General features: G+C 41.9%; 1 protein-coding gene across 1 annotated transcript in view; it reads right to left on the bottom strand.

Moving 5' to 3' along the window:
• Window positions 1–27,537, bottom strand: part of LOC112928940 (uncharacterized) — a 158,544-nt gene that overhangs the window by 28,731 nt on the left and 102,276 nt on the right. Inside the window, exons 4-5 of the mRNA XM_072762713.1 lie at window positions 11,978–12,035; window positions 9,599–9,623 (exon numbers count right to left, since the gene is read on the bottom strand). Of these exons, the coding sequence (XP_072618814.1) occupies window positions 11,990–12,035 (46 nt within the window). The 3' untranslated portion in view covers window positions 9,599–9,623; window positions 11,978–11,989. The remainder of the gene's footprint in view (window positions 1–9,598; window positions 9,624–11,977; window positions 12,036–27,537) is intronic.

The raw sequence follows: 27,537 nt of genomic DNA, 5'->3' as shown, positions 1-27,537 counted from the left end.
AAGCACTGGAACCACTTTTATTCCCCAAATGAAATCTTAGGATAAAGTCCAGCATGTACCTGAGATTAAAGTGCAGCATCCTTAGTTGATGTGGTGGACTAAAGGGTAGAAAGTCCCTCCTTGGGGGCTTATTTGGGCCCACTTTTTCATCATCCCCCAAGGTGTCTAGTAAGACAACACTGCCAAGCCACAGGAGCTCTATTTTTTAAAAAGATTATATATGTATGTATGTATGTATGTATGTATGTATTTATTTATTTAATTTATGAGAGACAGAGAGAAAGTGGAGGGAGAAGCAGATGGAGAGAGACAAGCAGACTCTGTGCTAAGTGCAGAGCCTGATGCAGAGCTAATCTTAAGACCCTGGGATCATGACCTGAGCTGAAACCAAGAGTCAGATGCTCACCCAACTGAGCCACCCAGGTATCCCCCAAGGCTCTATTTTATCCCTTCTCATACCTTGGTGACTTTTTAAAACTCATACGTTATTTAATTCTATGTATGCCTTGTGTCTTAGAGTTGGGCACACATAAAAATCTTTTTTTTAAGTGTCAAGTCATATTTCAAACGCTCCTTAAACTACATTCAACTTGGGAATTCTATTTCATATTTGGCTTATGTGGACCCTAACATAAAAATCATGGTCTCTATTTGTATCTCTTTGGCAACAATATCCTTAGCATGTTTTCAAGTACAAGGTCATTCTTTTTAAAGAGAAGGAGAAAGAATTTCAAGCACGCTACATGCTCAGTACAATGCCTGACGCAGGGCTTGATCCCCACAACCCTAAAATCACAACCTAAGCCAAAATTGCCTAACAGAGTGAGCCACCCAGGCACGCCCAAGGTCATTTTATAAACACAAAATTTTGTCAAAAGAATGCATTTTATTTTATTTTATTTTTATTATTTTTAAGAGAATGCATTTTAAATGAATAAGAACATCATCAGGACATATAAGATCCCTTGCTGTGATTCCACCTTCATCATTGGGTATCAGCTTGCTACAGATGGTACAAGCTTCAGACTATACACTAAAATGCAAGCCAAAAAAAAAAAAAAAAATGTTACCTTGAGATTTAACATGAGCAAAGAATTTAAAGTGTTGCTAGGTAATCATTATTTTAAAAAGCGTAATACCAGATCAACACACAGAACAAAGACTGAAATGCCTTCATGAAAACCCAAAGCCTCATATATTCTGGTAACAGTCTTATTTAAAAAGGTTAATGAACCTCCTCAGGCAAAGACCTCACCATTTCCAGTGTTTATGCAAGACAATGGCCAGAGTGAAGGAGCTGTCCTGAGTTACCTAGGACCACCAACTTGCATCAGGGAAAGGCCCCAACGTTTTGTCCCTCAGAACACACAGTGTTTAAAAGTAGCAAACTCTATGTCCAAGACAGCCTCATAAACATTCACATAGGAATAAAAGTGACTTGTCATTTCAAAATTCATGATTAAATTAACCGTGTTTCTCATTTCAAAATACTGTGGATTTTCATTTTAATTTACTATTAAAAACACGGAAGTATTCTAGTAGTACATAAGATGATTTTAAAATAGTCAACTTCTTTTCAGGGACAAAAAGCATGGTTAAGAGAAATAAGGGCTGTAAATAATCCTCAAACACCTGGTTACTTTCCCCAAATATACCTATGCTGGTGCTTTAGAACTGGGGTATTTTTCTCTAAGGCATGATGCTGCTAGTGATAGTATCCAGGTCACGCCACAGAAACTTACTTTACTTATGATGTGTTTGTTATACTATATACCTGAAATGAAATATATGTTGTAACTGTTTCACAATACTAGTAATTATAGGGGCACCGGGCTGGCTCAGAGGATGAGCGTCTGCCTTCGGCTCAGGCTGTGATCCTGGGATCCTGTGATCAAGTCCCCAGAGGGAGCCTGCTTCTCCCTCTGCATATGTCTCTGCCTCTCTCTCTGGATCTCTCACGAATAAATAAATAAAATCTTTTTTTAAAAATACCAGTAATTATATAAGGAATAAACTAATAGAACTAAGAATGATTTTTATTTTTCTGTATGCAAATGTATAAGAAAATTTAATCAAAAGAGGATCATCCACACTAAGACACTTAAGATTATCCGAAAGTTGATGACGCTGGTTATTATGCCTCATTTTATTCTTTCAAATATACTACATTCTTTTCCCTTGATAATAACTCTACCCTTGAGCTTATAGCTATGACTAGCATCACTGGGGTCTCTCCAAATGTGAACACAGGGAAGAGAGAAAAAAAGCTTAGAAAAAGATTTACTTGAAATATATAAAAGTGTGGGAATATGTATGGGTGGAATTTATGAACACTAAAACCCATAAAACAGGGCAGGAAGAGAAGAGAATTTAATAGAGTTCCATCAAGTAAGACGGGGAAGTGTTGGATTAGATTTCTTAGCTGAGTCAGGACAGCCTGGTTGTTGTATGGAGCGAGGGGTATGGGAGGCTGACCATAGGCAATGTGCGAGTGGTCACGGGAGTAACTAGAATGTGTGCGAAGCAAGTGTTTATAATCTGGGAGGGCTTTGTGTGGTAAACCTGGTAAGAATTTGGTTGTCAATCTTTGAAAAGAAGCAATTTATTTGGCCTGGCTGGTGACTCAGTCAATAAGAACAGAGTCAAGGCTCAGCATGGGGTAGTGAGTGGTCTGTGCTTAGCTTCAGGGTCATAGGGCATGAACAGCTGTAGGCTCCCGAACAAACAGTGCTGGCCAAGAGGAATAAACCAAGCCTACAGATAGCACAGTATAACAACTCTCTAGTTCTAACAAGAACTCTCTAACAGTCAAATCATTTTTCTGTAGGACCCTATTAATTCATTATTTAATTGGAAAGGGGTGGGATGGAATAGAAGTTAGGCATCACAATCTGAGAAATTAGTTACAATTATCATACCTAACCTTCAACTATGTCCTGAAAATGACCACTGGGCCCTGTCCTGTAGTGGTATGAGCTCCATTCAATTTTTAAGTAAGCTCTACACCCAATGTGGGGCTCAAACGCACGACCCTGAAATCAAGGGTTGCACACTCCATGCACTGAACCAGCCAAGTGCCCTGAGCTACGTTCATTTTTAATGTCACAAATGTGCTAAAAGTAAACCTGAAATGCAGTAATATTTAAAGGCCTTTTAGATGACAACACAAACTTCGGTCTTACTAAATATAGATGGACTGCATTTTTGAATGTGAGTATGAGCATGAGTGTGACTGTGAGTGTCTAAAGCTGGTGAATTCCTGTTCTGTTACCATCTGTGCCACAAACAGTTAGCCTCTTTTACACTCTGATACCCTGATGCATTCTGAACATCCTTCCCAGCAAATTAGTTCAAACTCCATCTCTTCTTTCCCTCTCTAGAAAATATGTAAAAATGCAACTATGTCCTTAATTCATTACCAAAAAGTATTTATTTTAAAGTTAAAAAAAAGAATTCATTCTCGGTGCTTAAACTTTCCTAGACAGACAGGAAAATAAGTAAAAATCAACACTATTTTTTGTAGCACGGTTACCTTTCCTTACCTTAGCTACCAGGTCCACAGGTAAGAAATCAACACAGCGCTGTTTAAGTACTGAGCAAACACAACGTGCTTCTCCACAGTGAAAGAAGAAAGAAGTACTATTTCTCTTCTTACACCATCTGAGTTAAGAAGGCCAGTTCAGAGGCATCTGGGTGGCTCAGTCAGTTAAGTGTCTGCTTTGGGCTCAGGTCATGATCCCAGGGTCCTGGGATCCAGCCCTGCGTCGGGTTCTCTGCTCAGCTAAGAGTCTGCTACTCCCTCTCCTCCACCTCCTCCCCGGACTTGTGCTCTCTCTCTCTCTAATAAACAAATAAAAACTTTTAAGAAATAAAGCGGTCAGTTTTAATGAATCCTGAAATGAAAGGGAAACCATGTTTAGATCTTGGCCTGACCTCTCCACCTTGGCCACATAATTTGAAACTTTCCTCATGAAAGTGCCTTGTGGCCAAACATAATTATCTTTCAAACCTAAATTATAAAAAATTAATGCATAACGATACACTGTATCAGAATAGCTCAGAGTTAAGTTATCAGAATAGCTCAGGATAGTTAAGTTATCAGAGTTATCAGAATAGCTCAGGATTCTTTCAAAATGCAATGTAAAACTCCTAGAACTAAGTCAAAATCTGAAGCTTAGATATATTGTGACAATGCTTTCCCACACTCTGCTTATATGTACATTCTCCAAGAAGCCCTTTTAAAAGTAAGGCAATGGTAGGGGTGCTGGGCTGGCTCAGTCAGAAGAGCATGAGACTTCTGATCTCAGGATAAGTTTGAGCTCCACATTGGGTGTAGAGCTTACTTAAAAGTAAGTAAACATTAAAAAAAAAAAAAGAAATATGGCAATGGCTTAATACTTTTTAAAAATACATATTATATAGAGTTCAGACAAAATAAAATTTCCGAGTAGTAACTGTGTAACTGCCAGTGTCAATGTCATAACTAAAGTCAGAAATATGATTTTACTATTTGTCATGGCAATAATTTTTAGGTTATTTTTAGAGGTATATTTAAAGTTACTTCTTTTCTAGGTCAGATTATACTGTTTATTTCTAACACACATCCATTGTGTCTAAAATCAATACTTTTCACAGGGGCTAGGGTACATTTTCTATAGTTTAAAAAAAAGGATGATTCAAGTATATACCATTTAGTTGATCAGTTTCTAAGAAAGATAAAGACTCTGGATAAAACATGACACTTTTTACTAGTGATATTACATATTGGGACTTTTTTTGGTGATGATGCTCATTTTGCTGTCCATTTACTGGTTTCACGACTTGGGACTGAGAGCCTTCATTTTCAAGACTGCCATCTAGATGAGGGTAGTACTTGGCTGTGGGAATTAGATTTTCTTATACTGGGGAGCTGAATGATTTCTGGGGCGTGGAGAGGGGAGTCAAATGTAAAACTGTAACCTTGGCAAGCTCAGTACCCTAATAAGTTCATGGCCAACACTAAAACTGCTTCTATACCAGTAAAAAATAATGCGGATAATAATCTTCTGAACAGGAGCATTTTGTTTATTGAGGAGAACTGCCAGATGCCTCCGTAGAACATATGATTTAGGGGTGCTATTCTTTAGGGGTGCACACAGCTGGAAACACATGGAACTTCCCAGGGAGCAACTACTGTTAGAAAAGAAAGTAGGTCCAGGTTTAAACATTATCCCACACAAACTTCATGTTCATGGAGGCAAGATCTGGGCTTCTCTCTTCCTTTCCTATCTGTGCACAGGTCAGGCTGTCCCCAGTCTAGCAGAGTGGGAGAAAACAGGGCTCTGGGTATAAGAGTAGGCTCTCTGCTTTCCAGGACACTCGGCTAAGACATGTGCTTTTCCAAGTAGTGTGTTAAAAAACAAAAGACGAAGAAGACTGAGGTTTAATATCCATTTTTGAAAATTATTCAAGTGAAAGAAACCCTTTGACCAGGTATACATATGTCAAAGGATGCTTTATTTCACCATATTATTTGTTAATTATACCTCAATAAAGGCGAAAAAATTCCATTAAAACTTCTTGATGAGTGTAACTATCTACGTGCTAGGATCAGTTTTGCCTCTTACTAGCTCTGCGGTCTTGAGCAAGCCCCAGGAGCTCTGAGAAACTCACTTTCCTTATTGGAAATAAATTGGAAGGGTTAAGGTAAATGCCCTCGAACGTTTCTTTCAAAGCCAAATTCACAAGTTTAAATTTATATCATTTTCTAACTTATTTTCAAGTATCTTTGATCTTAATCCTACACTAATTTTGCCTTAAAAGAAAAAAGGGGGGGGGGATAATGGGGAAGGGCAGCCAAGAAAGCTTGTCAAGACAGAATCTCTCTGACTCCTAACTCTGGGAAACAAACTAGGAGTGGGGAAGGGGAGGTGGGCGGGGGTGGGGTTGACTGGGTGACAGGCACTGAGGGGGGCACTTGATGGGATGAGCACTGGGTGTTATTCTATATGTTGGCAAATTGAACACCAATAAAAAAATAAATAAATAAAAGACAGATTCTCTCTTTAACTTCTTGCTTTGCCCTGGACATTCATAGTTTTAAGAACAGGCAAGTGAATATGAAATGTAATAAATTCCCTCTGTGTTAATTCTAAACACTTGGCAATATTTACAATGTATTTTTTTTTTTAATTCATTTATGAGAGACACAGAGAGAGAGAGAGGCAGAGACACAGGCAGAGGAAGAAGCGGGCTCCTTACAGGAAGCCCAATGTGGGACTCGATCCTGAGACTCCGGGATCATGCCCTGAGCTAAAGGCAGACGCTCAACCACTGAGCCACCCAGTTGTCCCCAACGTATTTTAAATTATAGAGGTATTCCTGTCTTTCACAATTACATATTGAGCTACTTCTAAATTCACTGCCAGGCCCTCTGCGCTCCAAAAAACAAACAAACAAACAAAGCAAAAACAAAAACCCAAAGCAAAAGCTTGACAAGAAAATAAGTAACCACAAAAAGAAAACTTCTGATTAACCATGTTATTGTTTCTACCCATTAAGGTGGTCAGCTGAAAACTGGTTATAGATATATATTTGTTCCAATTATTGGTATAGATATACCCAAAATACTGAAATCCTTCAGAATCTGCCTACCTTAAAGAACCATTTCCAAAAAAAAAAAAAAAAGAACCATTTCCTACCAAAATAGCAAGATACACTATATACTTCTGAAAATACAAGGATATTCAGGAAATAAATTCAGATATTCATACTGATTACACAATTTTAAAAGAGAATGCTACCACTAATATTTTTAGAAATATTATACTATTTTATCTCTGAGGACTAAAGAGTAGACTATAAACTGCAAATATTTACTAAAACATCTAACATAAAGATTATTTTTTTAAAGATTTATTTATTCTTGAGAGACAGAGAGAGAGAGAGAGAGAGAGAGAGAGAGGCTGAGACACAGGCAGAGGGAGAAGCAGGCTCTATGCAGGGAGCCCGACACAGGACTTGATCCTGGGACTCCAGGATCACGCCCTGGGCCGAAGGCAGGCGCTAAACCACTGAGCCACCCAGGAGTCCCTAACATCAAGATTATTAAAGCGATGCTGCAGATTTAGAGAAATATGTTACTTTCTTTTAAGATTTATTTATTTATTGGAGGGGGGGGTCTGCCCAGGAAGGGCAGAGGAAGAGAGAATCTCAAGCAGACTCCCAGCTGAGCGTGGAGCCTGACTCGGGCTTGATCTCATGATCCTGAGACATGACCCAAGGTGAAACCAAGAGTCGGATGTTCAACTGACTAGCTACCCTGGTGCCTGAGTCACTTTTTAAGTCCATTAAAACCCCTTTTCTTTAAATGAGTGGTATCTTCCTTTCTGGCTATCACAGCTAATCAACAATATAAAACAAAAAGCTTTTTTCTAAAGCTTTACATGACCAACATTATTCAGAGCCAACTAGCATTCAGAGACTGGCTGGCTATGGCTCATTCCCAACAGGGGTCAGGTAACTGAGTTCTTTCACACACTAGCCTAACTGAGCTTTCTTGTAACATGCAATACTGGAATACATGTCACTCAATACTGCAATGACAGCAGTACCTATACACTCTCATGTTCTTCACCCAATGTTTAGCACGTATGAAATACTCACTAAATGCTAGTCACATTGTTTTCTTTGCCATACAAATTGTCACAAAAAATATAGAATAGATCAAAACAAATCCATCCCTAACTATAAGAAGCACAACTATAAGAATTTACTGAGAGTGCCAGTGAGAAGATTTGTACATGGCAGTAACAGACTGCTACGTATCGAGCGCTGACAATGGACCAAGCAGTTTACTTACCTTATTTCAGAACAACAACCATATAACCAGACTAAAGCACTGAAGTCAAAACTCACATGCCATACCACACTTTCATATCTTATTTTTTGCGGTCTTCTGTTTCTTTTACTCATGATTTTAGAAGAAATGCTTGGCTACCTGATTCTCCCACTTTTCATGATCAATCTAGGTGCCTTGATAAAAGGCGTAACAGTTTGTATTTTCATTTCAGGTTCCCCTCTTAGCATGGGAATAAAGAAGATGGCTGGGATCCCTGGATGGTTCAGCGGTTTGGTGCCTGCCTTCGGCTCAGGGTATGATCCTGGAGTCCTGGGATTGAGTCCCATGTCAGGCTCCCAGCATGGAGCCTGCTTCTCCCTCTGCCTGTGTCTCTGCCTCTCTCTCTCTCTCTCTCTCTTTCATGAATAAATAAATAAAATCTTAAAAAAAAAAAAAGAAGATGGCCAGAAAAACAGGGCAACTATGAAATACTTTTAAAAATACATGCTATTCTTCTGGTTTGGGTTTAAACCCAAACATAGCATTTCATGTTCTCAAATACTGTTTATATTTCTGCCATAATTTGTCCCTTCGAAGCATTAATAACATCTTTTTCTGCCATTCCCTGAAGTCGGTACAATCTTGTTCAAGGATGCTTAGTTTTATCTTTCAAAATGGAAGGGAGAAGAGACAAGTGCTATGAGGGGAGCCATGGCAGGGGCAAGGATTTAGCTCCCTCTCCTGCACTCTCTCAAAGCTCTTGATTAAAGGGACTGACAAACACATTTTGGTGTTTTTTACTGGCTTCGAGGCATGAACTGTATACCAGGAGTAGACAAGGAGAGAAAACTGAAGTATGCTGCCTCATTTATTGCCTACAAAACCTTAGGAATGGTTCTCAAAGGCAGGTGGGTATTAGTTTTGTGTAAAAGAACCACTTTGTGGGGCACCTGGGTGGCTCAGTCAGTTAAGTGTTCATCTCTCAATTTTGGCTGAGCCACCTGGGTGGCTCAGTCAGTTAAGTGTTCATCTCTCAATTTTGGCTCTTGTCACAATCTCAAGGTCATGATCTCAGTGTCGTGAGGTCGAGCCCCACATTGGGCTCCATGCTGGGTGTGGTGCCTGCTTAAGATTCTCTTTTTCTCTCCTCCCCTTCCCCAGCTCATGTGCAAGCTTTCTCTAAGAAAAATAAGAATTCAAGAAATAAAAGAACCACTTTGCACATTATAATCTTTCAAATCTGTTGTATGCCCTGAATAATCTCAGGTGTATATAATTATAATTTCCTTATAAGTTAACTTGCCTCTGAAATCAACAAAAATTTTGCCAAAATAAGCATTGCACAGAAGTCACTATGATATTCTAATTAGGACTTCAAAATAAAGAAGCAATAAATTTTTAGATTCCTGTTTTCCAGCACTAGACTTATAACTAGAGCCAAATGTACCACCGTTAGAACAAACCAAGCTGCAAACCTAAACCATTTAAAACTTAACTTCATAACTATTTTGGAAGAGTGAATTATCATTTCCAAAACATTTAAATGGATCTCTGCTTACTGGGTGCTTTCCTAAACTATCAATTTGTGGTCCCATTAAGAACACTGGAAGGGAAGAAATCTAGTTTTACCATGAAATCCTTTTCCCCATTAGGTATCAGCTTCTTGACTGGGTGACTGGATATGAATACTTTTCAGTTCATTAGATGTGGAGCTGGAAATCCCAAAAATGCTTGAGGGGATTAGCAACTGACTTCAGTGCATTCCATATATCAGCTTACCTGTGCATTATGAAAGTTGAAGATCCTAAAAAAGAAAAAGAAAAAAAAAATATCCTAAAAAAAAGACAATCTGATACACTTTAGGATAGAAAAACAATGCAACTCTACATCTGAGCCAGCAGGTGTCTCTCTGCAGCTCACAACACCAACCAAGTAACAGAATACAGAAGACCTCAGCGTTGCTATAATTCTGTGATCCCTGGGCTATGTAGGGGCATGAATTGTGAGGTCAGACCACCAAAAATCTTACGTTTCTGAGAAATTGAATATGGGGGCCTAAGCATATATAGGAATTAATTAAAAATAAGTGTAACTTTTTGAAAATTTTATTTAACATGCAATATCTAATAGTGCAGAAGAATCTGTTTCACTCAAAATGGTAAAATGATTCTGGACGATTGGTGAGGAGAGAAAAGTCAAAGTTCAAGCAAAGAAAGCCAAGAAGTGAATGGGGTGATAAACAGAAACACAAGCTTAGTTACAAAAAGGAGGAGAAGGGTGCTTGGGTGGCTCAGTTGGTTAAGCATCCGACTTTAGATTTTGACAGGTCCTCGGATAGGACTGTCTGTGTTGGGCTTAGCACAGAGTCTGAGTTTCTCTCCCTCCTCCTCCGCCTCCCCCACCCCCACCAATCCAACCCATGTGCACTCTCTCTCTAAAAGTAAATAAATGAATCTTTAAAACCGCAAAAAACAAAAGGAAAGAGGGAGTTTTGCACATAAAGATTTAAAATAAGGCAAGTCTGAGGAACTTTAGGGGTAAAAGAGACTTATGCATGTTACTACAGAATACGGAAAGAAAGAAAGCATGTGCCCCTACCACTACGAGCTTGTCAAAGTACAACTGACTGGCAGAATATGAAACCTATTTTGTAGGTTACAAGGCGCATTAGAGATAAAAGAAGCAAGAAAAAAGAATAAAAGGAAATTATATCACAACTCACAAACAGTAAAGGTATTATTTTGGGAAACCACACATCCACATGTGCAAATGTGTATACCAGGTCCTCATGTAACACTCACTTCTTCCTGTGGGTTTCCAATACAAAGGTCTGAAAGTCAGTACATGTGGAGTGCAACACCAGCACCCACCTCTCTTAAGGTAACAATGTCATCTGTAACACCTCCAAATAGAAAAGTAACTTCCAGGGGCACCTGGGTGGCTGTCAGTTAAGCATCCAACTCTTGATTTCCACCTAGGTCATGATCTCAGGGTCTCACGTGAGATTGAGCCCTGCTTGTTGGTCTCGGAGCTCAGCTTGGAGTCTACTTAAGGTTTTCTCTCTCCCTCTGCCCTTCCCCTTCCTCTTAAACAAATAAATCTTTTTTTTCCCTAAATATTTTATTTATTTATTCATTAGAGACACAGAGAGAGAGGCAGACACACAGGCAGAGGGAGAAGCAGGCTCCATGCAGGGAGCCTGACGTGGGACTTGATTCCAGGACTCCAGGATCACACCCTGAGCCAAAGGCAGATGCTCAACCGCTGAGCCACCCAGGCGTCCCAAATCTTTTTTTTTTTTTTTTTAATGGAACTTTCAAAGGCAATATCCCAAAATCCTCCAACGGAAATGTGACAAAACATAAAATGACAGAGTACTGAAAGTAAACAGTGTAAATTGCATAACAGAAGTTGGGGGGAAGGAGGTGCAACGTGAACACCACCTAGAGAAATGTCTAACTTTACCTAATCAAACTGTGGGTCCCCCTCCCAGCATCTCCTCTGAGTGCCAAACTGAGCTGATGTGTTGAAGGAGAGGAGCCTGGGGAGATAGAAGAGCTGAAATGAGAGGGAAGGTGAGATCTAGAGCATTGTCCTCACCAGGAGACCCAAGCCTCCCATAGCAAGGCAAAAAGGCAGGAATTGTGCAGATTCCAGAGGTGGACACGGTGAGGAGAAAGGGGACAGTTCAACTTTGTAATCTCATTCCCTATATGATAAAAAACTGTCTCTTCATGTATTTTTTATTTAAAAGCTTGTTTTCAAAACTGAAACGGATCTGATACTTCAAAGGTCATCATGAACGAATGCTCAAAATAAAAAACGAACAGTTGTTCAAACACTTTGGGTGCGGTGCTCAAAGATTAAGACAGTAAGTTTCTCAGGCCAGCATAATACGACCCACAGAGACCATGTCAGAATTTACCACTGATGTTCCCAATTGCTTTAGGAGCAAAGGGTTTGTTTTTGTTGGGTATTTCTTGGTTGTATGACTCGTTTGTTTTGGGCTTAGGCACATTTAAAAGAACTTCATAAGAGCAAACACTTACATATAGTATTTACTATGTGCCAGATATTCTTGTAAGGACCTCAATACAATCAAATATGAATTGATTGTATTACTGTAATATACAACCCCTGCTGATTTCACTTACCTACCTGTTCCATAGCTCACTCTGTGCCATCTCGAAGTACCTTGGTTTTTTCCATTTTTCTCCTAAAAAAGATGAAGAAAATACAGTGAGTAGTCATACACACACACATGTTGTATATTATTGTTTGACATCTTCTGAACTCAGGAGCACTAAAAGGGCTTCATAAAATCTTAGTCAATTATTTCAGCTGCTTGACTTTGCTGAGTCCCTAGGCAGAACCCATTCAGACAGTATCCTCGTGTATCTAGATAACAGATCTGGAAAACAAATACTTTATGGTATCAGAGGAAATCAACATGCCATTTAAAAAAGTTAGAAGCATAGGGAAACAATTTAGAACAAGGTTCTCCTTGACTCTAAGTCTTTCTACATTTATTATGCATTTTCAAACTACATTCCCTCTCAAATTCTTTTTTTTTTAGGTGGGCAGTACCTTTTTGCAACTGTAAAGCAGAAACAACAAAAATCTAAAGCTATCATATATTTACTTAAAATTTTTAAAAACTAACAATGGAAAAGCAATCATCAAAAAAGATGATTCCTCTGGGAATTAAGGAATGACATTTACCTCTGGGAATTTATGACTGCCTTTCAAATGTCTTGTGTCCAAAAGTCGACCTCACTACAGTTCCAGAAATGATTACGTTTATCAGCATTGATTGCTAACAAAGCTCGTAAGAGACTGATACATAAAGCTGTAATACCTTTATATTCATTTACGATGAAAAGTATAATTGCCAGGCAGTTTGCATACTTACTCCAAGCAGCTTGACCAATATATTCACATTGCTTTGGTCAACAAGTATTTCCTGAAATCTCAGGTATAGGCACCTTATAGGCAGGTTAAAGGTCAAGCCAAATTAATTGAAGATGTTCAGCAAACATATGGGAGCAATCACAATCTGGATGCCAAAGGTCTCCAACATTCTCCCTCCAGACAAGTGTCTACCTATCTCCTGTACCACCACCATCCTAATCCAGGCTCTATCATCCTCCTCCTGGACAAACTTAAGACACTCCCATGTATTCCCAGCTTCCACTCTCTCCCATCCAGTCCATTATCCACAGTGTGTCCAGAGTATACATCCAAAGAAAGAAAATAGGTCATGGCTCAGCCTCACTTAAGTTCCTTTAGTGCTGTACACTGGGCTCATGATAAAGACCTAAAAAGTTGACTCAATGGTCTCACTCTGGCCCTGCTCGCCTGCCTGGCTTCCTCCAGCACCATCCACACTGTCATCTTCACCCACTTCAGCCACACTGGTCAACTTTCACTCTCTTGAATGTGCAAGATCCCTTATCACTTCAGGGATTTTGCACACCCCATTTCCTCTGCCTGGAAATCAATGCATAACATTATGTCCCTTCCCCCCACCCAAAATACACACATGCCTAGTAACCCTCAGATCTTACCTCAAATGTGACCTGCCCCCAAGACTGAGACAAATTCCCCTATTTGAAGCTCCCATAGCACCTTGATCTTCTTTGTAGCACTTAACGCAGCTTATAATTACACATGTATGTGATTATTTCTCCCATTAGAGTATAAAAAGCTCCATGCCCATGGATACTGGGCTCACTTTATCAGCACATTCCACAAAAGTGGACATTCAAGAGATACTTTATGAAAGAAGGATGGCTTGGGGCTCTAAGAACCTGTTGCATCCACGACCAAAACAGGAATAAATCTGCCAGATAAACCATATGGTTTCCCTGACTGGGCTCCATCCTTCCCAGTGCGTCCTCCTGCCCCAGCAACAGCAATGATTACATGAGCATTGTCTACATTCACGTCTGAAACATTACTGTCACCTAAACTCCCATGGCCACAATAAATCTTAAGATACAAAAAGACAAATAGCACAAAGTTCAAGATACATTTGGGTAGCAACTCTGCACAGAGGACTTGTGGCAATGGGTTACTAAGAAACGCTATAAACAAAAGGGAAAACATCAACTGTGGCCAAAGGAAAGCCTTGATGAGACAACACTGACAAAGAAACATACATGCACACATGCGTGCACAGAAACATCCACAGCACCGTCCTTGGAGGAAGGGGCACGCAAGACTCTGAGTGTCCTGTGGGGTACTGCCACAAGTAAAGGGTGGACAGCAAGAAGGTGTGAGGTCTCCTGCAGGAGGCTTCTGATACTGCTCCTCCGCTTCCTCCCCGGGCCCTGGCACACGGGGGACCTGGTGTGTACTGTGTTAGTCTCCCATTTGCCTTACAAATCAACAATTAGTTGGCATTTCCTAACTCACTGTGTAGAATGCTTTCAATGGCTCACAGCTGTGGATAATATTTTAAAGATGTTCTCCTAATGTTTCAGTCCTCTTATGTGACATGAATGAGAACAGTGCTGGTAGGAAGAAGTCCCACAATGCCCTTGGATCCAAATTCATGTCTAGTCATGGAGCTGGAAAGACCTGACTCCACTCATTCATTCCACAAACAGAATGCACCTTGAATAAGCCAGGCACTGTTCCAGGTGCTATGAATATAAGATGAACAAGACCAAATCCCTTCTTCTCAAGGAAGTAATATTCTAGGAGGAGCCACACAATGAACACATTAAGTAAAACATAAAACATGTCCACTGTCTGGGGGAGTACAGGGAGAAGAGATTTTAAATAAGGTAGTCAAGGAAAGCCTGAATTGAGAAACTGATATATGAACAAAGATACAAAGAAAGTTTGGGAAGAAGTTATGTAGAGAGATTGAAAAAGATAGTGCCAGACAGAAGAATCCACAAGTGCAAAGGCCCCGAGGTAGAAGTGCGCTGTGTCTGAATTGGGATATGCAATGGAGACGGTGATAGGATATGGGATCAGAGAGTAATGGGCTTCTTAGGGCCCTATAAGGCCTCTGGCTTTAATTCTGAGAGCCCTGGAATGCAACTGAGGTGTTTGGGGCAGAGGTGAAGATGATTTGGTTGCTATACTGACAGACTGAAGAGAGAGCAAGAGGGAAGACCAGTTAGTGGGCTACTAAAATAATCCAGGCCAGAGAGTGCAGCCAGACCGCTAAACTAGAATACTGCAGTGACAGGGTTTCTGAAAAGCTGATGGATTCTTCCTGGCACTTGAAGGAAATGCCCTGGGATTTAGAAGTCTAACTCCCTTAAGGACTGATTCCAGTGGCCTTAATCCTTTTATCACTAAGAGGGTTGGGGGGGGGGGGGGTGTTAATTCTTACTTACATAAAAGAAAACTTAGTGGATTTTTTCTAAATAGAAGTAACATACGATCATCACAGACAGTGGAAAAAATCAAATGCGAAAAAATCTTTCCAACACTTTATGAAAGAATACCCAACAGACATACTTTTAAAACCAGGCTTGGATCAATATGATCTAGCCCTGACATTTGTCAGCTGTACAGGTTTGAGTTCAAACCAGAAAAAAATGCTTGGCACAACACCAAGGAAGCCACACTTCTTGCAGATTTTCTCCCGAGAAACTCATGATGACAACATGATGTAAAGCAAAAAATGGACGTGATGAATTCTCTAAAAAAAATTTTTTTTTAATTTTAAGTACTCTTTTTATATTCTCTGCTCTTTGGTTAATATGGGGGAGGAGGGAAAAGAGGGAGCAAGGCCCAGCTGTCGTCATGGAAACCATTCTGCCCTAGGGCAGGAGAAGCAGCTCTACACTTGCTGTCATCAAGCCAGAGGGCAGTCATCTGTGCAGTAAACAAACCCCTGCTCTTCCCTAGACAGAGTGCTGTGGTTTAGTCAGACATGATCAGTAGGCCTGGTCTCTAGCTGCAACAAAATTAAACTCTGCCAGCATTAAGTACCTATAGCTGATGTAGCTCATCTGTTCAGCTTTGCTCAAAGTGTGCTAAGACGGGTAAATGGCTCACAGTCAATCAATCACTGTCATCGCCACCCTCTCCCTCCCCCCTAGCAGGGTTTTCTTAAACTACACAGTATCCAGGAATTGCATAAGGATCTGTTCAAATGCAGAATCTGACCTGGTACCTCTGGGGTACCAGGCTCTTTGGTAATGCTCACACCGTTGGTCTGTGGACCACAATGTGAGTATGCAGTGGTACAATATTTATTGTCTTGTCTTCCTCTCCCCTCATTTCCTTTTTTAAAAAATATTTTTTAAATTTATTTATTCATGAGAGACACAGAGAGAGAGAGGCAGAGACACAGGCAAAGGGATAAGCAGGCTTCCTGTGAGGAGCCGGATGCAGGACTCGATGCCAGGACTCCAGGATTACGCCCTGAGCCAAAGGCAGACACTCAACCACCGAACCACCCTCCCCTCTCCCTTCCATTCCCTTTAGAAGTACCAGTGTTATGAGACTGAGACATGGACAGTTAAGACTGTTTTACTTTTGTACTGAAAGTAAGAGTCTGCCCTCCATGATGCAGGATAATTAAATCCCAGCAATAAGCAGTCTTTTCTGAGGCAGCTTTAGCTAACTGATCTGAAACTCTCATTTGACCAAGCACACAAGGTTCTCTTTCTCTCCCCCTCTCCCTCACTCACCCCTTCCCCTGTGGAAGAAGGGTCCCCACAAAGAACCCTGCTATATAGGTAAGCTCCTAGCTGCGGCAGGAGTGAGGGTGTGGGAGAACGAAAATTACTCAGCATTTTCCATCTCATCCTTTTTTAGTAAAGAGGCTAATCCATAGACAATTTTGTGACAGGATTTTCATCACAGGGGAAAGCTGATGTCCAGTGACTGCGGCAGGCACCGGCATTACTGGCTTCTCTCAACAACTAGCCTTACAGAGCCCTCCCCTACGGCCCAATCCGTCCACTTTCAGGCTGAGGGGTCTCGTGATACACACCTGGCCAAGTCTCTCCTTCAGAAGATAACGGATATTTTCTAATCACAGATAATTTGTGTGAAAACGTAACCTGAGCTACAGCACGCTTCCCTCAGCCCTGAGCTAATATTTTAGCGCATCTTCAACAATCTTTATTACCGTTTCACAGGTATGTATTTGTTAGTTTGCTTTTAAATTATAGTAAGTAGTAAGACTGTTAAATGAAAGAAAGAAAGAAAGAAAGAAAGAAAGAAAGAAAGAAAGAAAGAAAGACGACTTTTTTCTAGGACAAGGATCCCCAGCACATGTGTGAGAAAAGTCTACTTGTTTCTGTGAAGCTCTAAGATGACCAAAAAGAGCTGAGGTGGTGGGAAAGAGGAGACCGCAGGGCCAGACTCACAGCCCAACTGCTCCCCCGCTCAGGGGGAGGAACCTGGCAGAAAGGAGCCAAGCACCAACAGGAGGGCACAGCGGCAGTAACGGAGCTCTCTATCCAGATCAATCCAGGAGATTGCAATCACTGTTGACAGACTCTGGAAGAACTAGCTGGAATTATCGTTGCTTATATTAAGGCAACAAACTATTAACCAAAATCTGTTAGAAAGGATAAACAAAGGTATACATGGCTTGGGGCAAGATTTAAAGAAACAAAACATCACATCTACATACAAAAGCACGTGGCAAAGAGCAGACAGACTCATTCTGTGCTGCTCTGGTGGCTTGAACCCAAGGTAAGATAGAAAAGGGGGATGGACTTGGTACAATGTAAGGTAAAACTTCCTAACACGGTATACCTCCCAGCCACAGAACATTCATTCATTCATTCATTCATTCATTCATTCATTCAGGCCAAGTAGTGAGCTCCCATCATCACAGAGATGGCTTCCACCTGCACCCTGCTGCTCCCCAGCATCACACCACAACTGCACCAGGCTGTACGCCCGTCCCCAAAAGGGGTTTCACGATTCTGTGCATCACAAGTGCTGTGCAGGGAATGGATCTCCATTTTGAGGCCACCTCCCAACTGGAAATCTCAGCTTGCATATAACCTCTGTGAATCCTGTGCCGTCTCTTCTAAGAGCTGGTCGATAGCCTGCCCCTTGTCTGAAGAACTGCATGCCACTCTTCCCCACGCAAGCTCTCAGGCTGCGAGGCCTCGGAGGGTAGCATCCCGGGTACTCACCTGTGTACCTGCAGTGCCGACCCTGGTGCCCTGGACCCAGTGTGAAGATAAGAAGTGGAGGAAGGGACAGGACAGGAGGGAAGTGAAGAGAAGCTGCTGCCTAAATTATCTGTTATGTTTATCATAGAAAGACTTCTGATACTGAGAGGGAGAGGTAAGTCTGAATGAAGCTCTTCTACATAGAAGGCCATGAATTACTGTGATGTTCATAAGGTGTATGTATGTTTTAATCTAATTATTTTATGTATGTTTTAATCTAGTTATTATTTAATTTAATAACTGTCTAGAAACAGACCCCAAGTTTTGCTTTTGCTTAGGTTTATAAATGCGCTTATATACTTGTTATTTAATAATACAAGTAATTTCCTTACAAGTTTGTATGTAAAAAAACAATCTTTCATAGTTACTGGGAAACCTGCAGAAAATGGTCCATGGTATTTACCTAAAGTCTGGAATAAATGTTATCATTAAAGCAGGTATAGATACCACTACAGGCAAAATACCTCAGCAATACTTTGCATTTATAGGTCTTTATGTTAAAACTCTGCATACATACCAGAAAGCAAACTGGTGTCTTTAAACTTTTCCTAATTCATGCAAGCCTTTACCCTAATTACAAATACAAATAAAGAAAAAAATTTTTTTTAGATTTATTTATTTATTTATTTGAGAGAGGGATCCCTGGGTGGCGCAGCGGTTTGGCGCCTGCCTTTGGCCCAGGGCGCGATCCTGGAGACCCGGGATCGAATCCCACGTCGGGTTCCCGGTGCATGGAGCCTGCTTCTCCCTCTGCCTGTGTCTCTGCCTCTCTCTCTCTGTGTGTGTGACTATCATAAATAATAAAAATTTTAAAAAAATTTTTATTTATTTGAGAGAGCACGAGAGGGAGACAGAGCATGCACACATTGGGAAGGGAGAGAATCCCAAGCAGGCTCCACACACAGCATGCAGCCCGACACGGGGCTCAATCCCATGACCCCGAGATCATGACCTGAGCTGAAACCAAGAGTCAGACACCCAATCACCTGAGTTACCCAGGTGCCCCACAAATAAAGGAAATTTTATTTCACCTCTTGTTCTCGTTTCCTTAAAAATCTTCACCCAAGTTCATCTGCTTCTTACCCTACCACTGGCAAGTCTGTGCTCTGTGGTCACTTCTATGAAGGGTCGTTCTGACTGGGACTACTCAGGGGAGTGACAGACCAGTGAATAACTCTGTCAACTATGGAACCGCTGCTAATAACAATAATTACCATTTGGAAGGATTTCCATAAACCGCACCATACTTTTCTCAAAGAACATACGACGATGGGCAAAACCACACCGGACACCAGAATACTCTCCCACAGAGTCCGGGTCCGCATCAGCATTGGCACCCCAGATGCAGCATCCTCTCTCTTCCTGTTTGCGCCCCACATACAACTAGCAACACATCCCACCCTTACCTCCCCAGCACAGGATGCCTCCAGTCACTTTGTGTTTCCTGTGGTGCTGCCCAGGGTGGCGAAGGGATTGTTCTGGGCTCCACAGGTGACACCTCGGTCAACCCATGTGGCTCTGGGAAGGCCCATGTGGCTCTGGGAAGGCCAATGCAGCTCTGCGACTGCCAGAGGCCCACACAGGAGGCTGTAGCCTCCTCCCCAGGTGGCGGGGCCATTTGCATATGAAGGGCCACCCCGCTTCCTTCTTACAGAGGGAAGCACAGTGGACCTTCTTCAGAAAGCGACTATTAGAAGTCAGGAAGGTCTTTAGTCCACCTCACGGGGCTTAAAAAAATTGCTTTAAAATAGAGATTTCAGAGGCACTGGCAGAAGTTTTCTGGCCTAACATCAAGTCAATCAGATAAATTTCTTTCAGTATTTCTTTTTACAAAATAGCCTAGATCAGTAAAACTGGAAGAGGGCAGGATGGCATAGCAAACAGGCCAGATGCTGATGTTAACGTATGGGCTTCTGTGTGTCCTCCAGGTTTTACGATGGCGCTAAGAGGTGGCCTGTGCTTCATGAGGCAGAACGTGGATCTGCTTCAAGGCCTAAGCACCAGGGCAGAGCCCTGAGCACAGCAGCAGCGACCAGCAAGCATGCTGAGCAACAGGATGTCTGGTGGTTACTCTTGATCTGGGGCTGTTTGCAGATAGGGTGTAATTCTCAAAACAAAATTTTTTTTACTTTTAATTTTGCCAGTTCTTCCTTAGACCTGAGCAAACGAGAGGGCAAATCAAGTGGCAAAACTGAAAATGGCTGTCTGCCACTCCTGCCATTCCTCTGCCAGCCGTGGGGGAGGAGGAGGCTGCCCCTCCGGTGGGCTCACTTGGGGTCCAACTCCAGGGCAGAGACCCTCGAACACCAGTCCTCCCTGTGGAAGCCCGGTTAGGTCCTCAGAAAGCATTTACCCGGTACCTACCTGTCCCTACAACAGGCCTGCGTTCCATAACCTCAGGAGGAAACAAGAAATGGAAGGCCTCCTTTCTGAGAGCTCTCCACATCCCTCATGGTTTTGCCGGTGCTGCCAGGCAAGGTGTGATCACGCAGGCTTAAGGGCAAGTAACTGTCTGAGCTTAGCTGTGCACCCAGGAGGTTTCCCCAGGCCTGAGATGCCCTCCTTCCACCTCATCCCAGCCTGCCTCCCACAAGAGAGGGCCCAATACCTGCCTGTTCTCACACCCAGAAATGAAGAGCATACCCACTCTAAGGAGAGCACCTCACTAGGACGATGGGATTGTGTTAGGTAGACTGAGAAGAAAAAAAACAAGCCAGGAACCAATAACTGAAGGTCCCATAGACCACATGTCCCGAGGTAGCACATGTCACTGGAAGCAGCCTCACCCATCTCCCCAGGACGCGCAGACAGCAGGTGCCCCACAGTCCTGGCAAAAAGGACCTGTGACACGTCCCAGTGCAAACACGGGGTGGGGGGGAGTCCAAGTCTCTGGACCTGTGCGGACTCCTTCACCACTGGGCGCCTTGAACTCTCTAGGATCTGCACAGAGAGGTGCTCAATACACCAGCGTGGTTGAAAAGATGGATGAACAAAGGGCTATCAATCTCTCAGAGGCCAGGTTTAGGGCAAGCTGGGGGAGTCTCTAACCCCGGCTACAAGAACCAACAGAAAATTTCAACAGAAAATTTCAGGGCATTTCCAGGAGAGCCCTGCCGCAGACCCTGAAATCAGGGCACCGTGCGAGGACGCTACAGTTCACCAGTGTACATCATGTGCTTCTCTTCCTGGGCTTGGGAGCAATTTGCACAAGTGCAAATACAAAGCCAAACTTTAGCAAACAAGCAAACAAGGATGCGGGAGTGTTCCCCCTGGAGTTTGAAGAGAGAAAATGAAAAATGAAAAAATGTGTTTCTCTATTTCTCCCATTGAGAATGAGAAGTACCCAGGAAGCGCTGGTGAAGCACAGGGAGAAGGATGACCCCAGTCTCAAGCAGGAACAGAGAGTTCACATAAGCCTGGGTGTGTGCTTGCTTCCATTCCCGCCCACCCACGGTTCCTGGAGCAAACAAATTCTTGGCTGAGCAGGTATGTGTGGGAGGCTTGATTTATTTTCCAACCCTTAGAGCTTTGCCCAGAATTACTTAATCAGTAAATTTCAAGGTCATATATTCAAATATGACGTTGGAGCCTTACAAAAGCAGTTATTTCTGGGGTCTGTGGGGCAGGAGGGTGGGGAGTGTGAACAGGGGAAAGTAAGGAATTACCCATCTCATTTGATCTAGCTTTTTATCTGCTCTTCCTGTATTCTCAGAAAAAATCAAGAAATTGGAAAAATGCATTGCTAAAAGAAATAAGAGCTAATCTTAACCTAATACTGACTTCTGTGGCAGGCACAGTTCTAAATGTTCTGTATACATTAACTTACTGACCCTCGGCAATCCTTTGAGGTGAGTACTATTATCACTGTAATCTGTATTTACAGATGCATGGAGAGGTTAAATGACTTGCCCAACCACCAAGAGCCAGGCTGGGCACCTGAGTGCTCTGTGCACCTGGCACTGTGCTACACTCCCCCTCTCCTGTTCTTCTGCTCTCCTGCCCTTCAAAAAAGACAAAATTGGGGATCCCTGGGTGGCGCTGCGGTTTGGCGCCTGCCTTTGGCCCGGGGCGCGATCCTGGAGACCCGGAATCGAATCCCACGTCGGGCTCCCGGTGCATGGAGCCTGCTTCTCCCTCTGCCTGTGTCTCTGCCTCTCTCTCTCTCTGTGTGTGACTATCATGAATAAATAAATAAAAAATCTTAAAAAAAAAAAAAAAGACAAAATTGTAACAAGTCCTCTTCTCTGTTATGGTATATCTCATTGATGCTCCCCCTGCTGTACAGTTCTCTTCAGGCTTCCTTCCCTAGAGAAGTATTATTAGACCCAGTCCCCACCTTCTAGTACAGATAGGACAGTATCAACCCTGCTTACTTCAAAAGCCATATAAAGCTGGAAAGGTCCCAAGGCTCCAACCACAATTCCCCTCACACGCTCTCCTGATTAGAAGTCGTTCCAGGCAAAGCTTTGATCCTTGTTAAAATGTAAAAATTCTGGGATGTGCACCCTTGTATGCTGTTACCAGTTTGTGGGAAAAAGCTGCACTGTTATCTTTTTAAATGTAGTTCAATGATAAGAACTGAAGGTGGTTTCCAGGCGTCCAAGTCTCTGGACCTGCGCTGACTCCTTCACCAGTGGGCGCCTAGAACTCTCTAGGATCTGTGCAGAGAGGTGCTCAATACACCAGCGTGGGTGAATAGACAGATGAACAAAGGGCTATCAATCTCTCAGAGGCCAGGTTTAGGGCAAATGTATGGTGCGTGTAGGTATTCCAGGGGCAGTCAAGCTGAGCCAAGTATCACTGGGAAGGTCTAAATGTCAATGAGTGAGTCACTGTCTGACAGTAATAACTTTGAAGGAAACCTCAAGCATGTTTAAATACATGAAAATGATCCTTTTTTGAGCTTGTTATGAATGGATTATATTTTTAAATGAGAGTTAATTTATGAGGAAAGAAGATGAAAATAGTGATATCAATACTATTTTTGCCTGAAATTATACTCTCCAAAAAGTGAGTGCCCTAGAATATCATTTCTTTTCCCTAATAGTCTCATATCCAAAACCCAAATATCGGGCAGCCCGGGTGGCTCAGCGGTTTAGTGCTGCCTTTGGCCCAGGGCGTGATCCTGGAGACCTGGGATCGAGTCCCACATCGGGTCCAGCATGGAGCCTGCTTCTCCCTCTGCCTGTGTCTCTGCCTCTCGAATAAATAAATAGAATCTTTAAAATAAAATTCTCAACCTTTAAAAAAAAAATATCCTCAAACGCCTCCTCAAATGTCTTCTCTTCCAGGAAGCCTTCCCTAACTTCCTAGATGGAAGAGGTCACTTCCGCATTTGTACTCATCGGTACTGTGTGCTTTGTGGACACAAACTCACTTTCTCAAGGGTAGTATCTTTCTTGTCTGCAACATGATCGAGTTGTCCCCAACGTTCTCTGTATTTCACAGGAAACCAAACATTTTTCTGAACATAAATCAGTTTTTAAAAAGAGCACTTCGATGGACGTGCTCCAAGGATACCACCATCTGTCTCTAATGTTTCAATGTATTTCAGATATTCTAAAAGCTGTGGCTGCTCTACATGACACCAATATGGTTCACATGCAAACTTTTCATCCACCGCAACTACACAGGTCACGCCTGACAGCCCTGTCTGGGGGACCTATGCAGTATCCCCAGCAGGCTCCTGGGCCATCTCTCTGTGCACACATGGACTTTTTGGAAACGTGACACTGGTCAGGGATAGTGTAGCCCCACCTTAGTCTTATGAAAAATACTGGTGGGCACAGTCCGCTCTCATGCAGTTGTCCAAGTAAAGCACACAAATACAAAACCACATCCAGTGCGGGCTTCATTAAATGCCAGGCAAAGCTCAGGGGCATCTATAATGGCCTTGCTTTCATCGCAGTTAAAAAGTCCTTTGTGATAATATCCTATTTGAGAGAGGGTAAATATTTATTCTCAGAATTAGAAGTTTCCTGTATGACTTTAGATTTATGATAAGGAATGTGCGCAATTGTTTCCATAAGTTTCGTTACAGGGTTACGGGCTCCGAAACAAATATTCCCTACCTCAGGTTGGTGGAATCTTGGGATTGGGATTCTAAGGCAAGCTATTTAAGCACAAAACAAACACACACACCCAAAAAACCTGTTATAATTTGTGAGTAGTTATCTATAAGAGATTTCTTAAATATTATGCATTTAAAGCAAAATATACAGTTTTATTAAACACAGAAGCTGATGTGAATATAGCTATTACAGTTATCAACATTGGATTTAAATCTTTTTTTCATTAACAGCCTCATTGTTCTGACTCTTCAGTCAACATTACAAATGCAGACTTCAAAAAATTTATACTAGGCATATGTCATCTCATCTGTTTTATATGGTAGAGTTTCATATAAAATTTTATTTGAGCAGGAGGTTTCTTGCCCCCACCAAAATCTGAAAACTTTTGTCAGTGCTTCTCAAACACCAGTCTGTGGACTGGCTGAAGTGGACCTGGATTAAGTTTTCTTTTTTTTTTTTTTTTTAAGGTTTTAGTTATTTTTTCATGAGAGACAGAGAGAGAGAGAGGCAAGAGAGACATAGGCAGAGGGAGAACCAGGCTCCATAGGCAGAAGGAGAACCAGGCTCCATGCACGGAGCGCAATAGGAGACTGGACCCCAGGATCACGCCCTGAGCCAAAGACAGATGCTCAACCACTGAGCCACCCAGGTGTCCCTAAACTTTTTTAACATACGGATTCCTGGGCCCTTTTCTCAATAATTCTCTTCCAATAGGTATAGAGTAGAAATGAGAATCTGCTCTTAGCGGGAAGAAAAAAAAAGGGAGAGGAAACTACTGATCTAATCAACATATCACCATCTTCATAGAATTCTCAAATGCTTTAGTAAATTCAAGACAAAATATGTGAACAACATACCTTTCATATGTAGACTCTTTCAAAACAGGAAATAAAGTCAGCTTAATATTTGTCCTGTAGGGTCAGGTGCTGGATGGACCTACTAATACTACATACTTTTCAAAAGGTTGATAAGCCATTTCATTGATTCTGTGTTTCACTGGGGACCAAAAGTCAAAGCATTTCCACTTCGTTTCCGGATTCTTTCGCTTTATTTAAAATTTGGACAAAGGTGGTTTTCCTTCTATATTTGACCCCTTTCAAATTTGCTATGATTTTTCAAAGGTAGTCAACACTGGGGCTTTTTTTTTTTTTTTTTAAGATTTTATTTATTTATTTATGAGAGAGACAGAGAGAGGCAGAGACACAGGCAGAGGGAGAACAGGCTCCCTGCAGAGAGCCCGATGCGCAACTCGATCCCAGGACCCCAGGATCATGACCTGAGCAGAAGGCAGACACTCAACCACTGAGCCACCAGGTGCCCCTTTGGGGCCTTTTGACATTCTCTGCATTGTCTTTCAGCAAACTAGAGGCTGAGGGGCACTAATTATAACAGGAGTCAGCGGGTATCTCCCCCACTGAGCTACACTTTCCAGGGAACTGCTGCGGCTCTGTCCCCTTTACAGTGTAAAAGTCAGTTCTCTTGCTGAAAAAGATGGAAAGTAAGACAGAAATGATGCAGAGTCACAGATCGTTCAGGTAGAAGGACCCTCTCATATACACTAATGTTTTCAGATAAGGGAAATACATTTAACAAACACAAACTGGAAGAGTCACTAGCAATGGGAGAACCCAGCATGCACGTTTCCAGGGTTTAGTAACCAAACATCTCTGTTCACCTTCAGATTCTCCCACTCACCAGCTGCAAGTGCTTGGTCAAACTCTGTAAGCCACAATTTCCTTACTTGTAAATATTGGGAAGGATACCACCCATAGAGTTATGTAAACTAAAGTTAGTAATAAATTATTTAATACTAAAGATACCTAATGGTCTTCTAGAATAGCATCTGACTCAAAGTAAATGCACAATGTCAGCAGTAATTGTAAACAGGTTTTTGTTTTTCTGAGGAGGGGCTGATGTTTTAAACAAAAAGAGAATTCTCTAGGTGGGTGGACTAACCTGGGGGCCTCTGAGTTTTAAAGGTGGAGACCAAAGGAATTCAAGTCTAGGATTCCCTATGGGTATGAAGGTTGTGGGCCTGTGGGATTGAAAAAGGGAGTTGTTCAAACCAGAGGACTGATTTTCTCCAAACTGGGAGGGGATAGAGCTAGGATCCCATGAAAAGCAAAGCCCTACGCCATTTATACACCTGCCAGGGGCAGTTTTCAGACAAAGATGTTGAAACAGTTCTTCTGGAGACTACAGTAAACATATGGTTCGGGGTGTTCTGCAAAGACCCCCTTTCGTGAGCTGGCCATAGGAGAAGCAGAGTGACTAATGAGCCTCCTTTCTGAGTGGCGTTAGGGGTCCAGGCCAGGTGTACGAACAGTGGCAACCAGAAAGGATGAGGACTAGAAGTCCCTGCTCTCCTTCTGGGAAGTGAGGGGTCCCAACAACAACTGAGATTGGATTTCCCACACAACCTAAGAAGTGAGAACCCTCACCATATTCAATTTGATTTAGAAAAATGACTTAGATCAGGCCTGTAACAGCTGAGCTAGGATGCAAATCCAAGTTTGATTCTAAAGCCCTCATTCCTGTTACCTACACTCTTTGTTCAAAGCATGAGTTCCACTGGTAGTGTCTTCCAAGGTGAAAATGAGTGTATAGTTTTCCAATTAAAAATATTTTTTAACTGGAAAACAACTTCTTTGGTAGGACTATTTGGACGGACTAGATGTATGAGGTTTGCATTTCTTCCCTCTGTAAAGAGGAAGGTTGGAAGAAAGAACACAATATGCATAGAAAAATGTAGGCTTGGATTTTGGTACCTCCAAAGAAATGTCCAAGAAACATAGGTCTGGAAGGGAGAAGAAATGGGTAGGAAATATCAGAAAGGGAGACAGAACATGAAGACTCCTAACTCTGGGAAATGAACTAGGGGTGGTGGAAGGGGAGGAGGGCGGAGGGTGGGGGTGAATGGGTGACGGGCACTGAGGAGGGCATTGGCGGGATGGGCACTGGGTGTTATTCTGTATGTTGGCAAATTGAACACCAATAAAAAATAAATTTATTATAAAAAAAAGAAAGAAAGAAAAAGAAAGAAAGAAAGAAAGAAAAGAAAAGAAAGAAAGAAAAGAAAGAAAAAAAGAAAAGAAAGAAAAGAAAAGAAAAAAAAGAAAAGAAAAGAAAAGAAAAGAAAAGAAAAGAAAAGAAAAGAAAAGAAAAGAAAAGAAAAACAGAGGTCTGGAGAAATGAAGGCACCGGAGTCAGGAATGATAGCCACATCTCTAGGTTCATTCACATGAAGTCTTGTGAGTGTTTGTGAATACATTTTGATACCATTTTTATCAGCTGGCACTGGACAAAAGTTGGCAGACCAGAGTACTTGGCCTTCTACATACCATGGCTTTAAAGAAGAATCTGATACAAGCGAGAAGTCTTGTTGATAGCCAGATACTACAGTTTTGAGAAGAAATCTCTGAGGGACTAATCAATTTCAGTTAAAGAATTCTGTTTTTAAGTTATAGCCATTAACAAAGGC

This window comes from Vulpes vulpes, chromosome 7 (genome assembly GCF_048418805.1).
Source record: "Vulpes vulpes isolate BD-2025 chromosome 7, VulVul3, whole genome shotgun sequence".
In the NCBI taxonomy this organism is placed as follows: Eukaryota; Metazoa; Chordata; class Mammalia; order Carnivora; family Canidae; genus Vulpes; species Vulpes vulpes.
The sequence above is the reverse complement of the archived record's forward strand: the minus strand, read 5'-3'. Positions and strand labels throughout refer to the sequence as shown.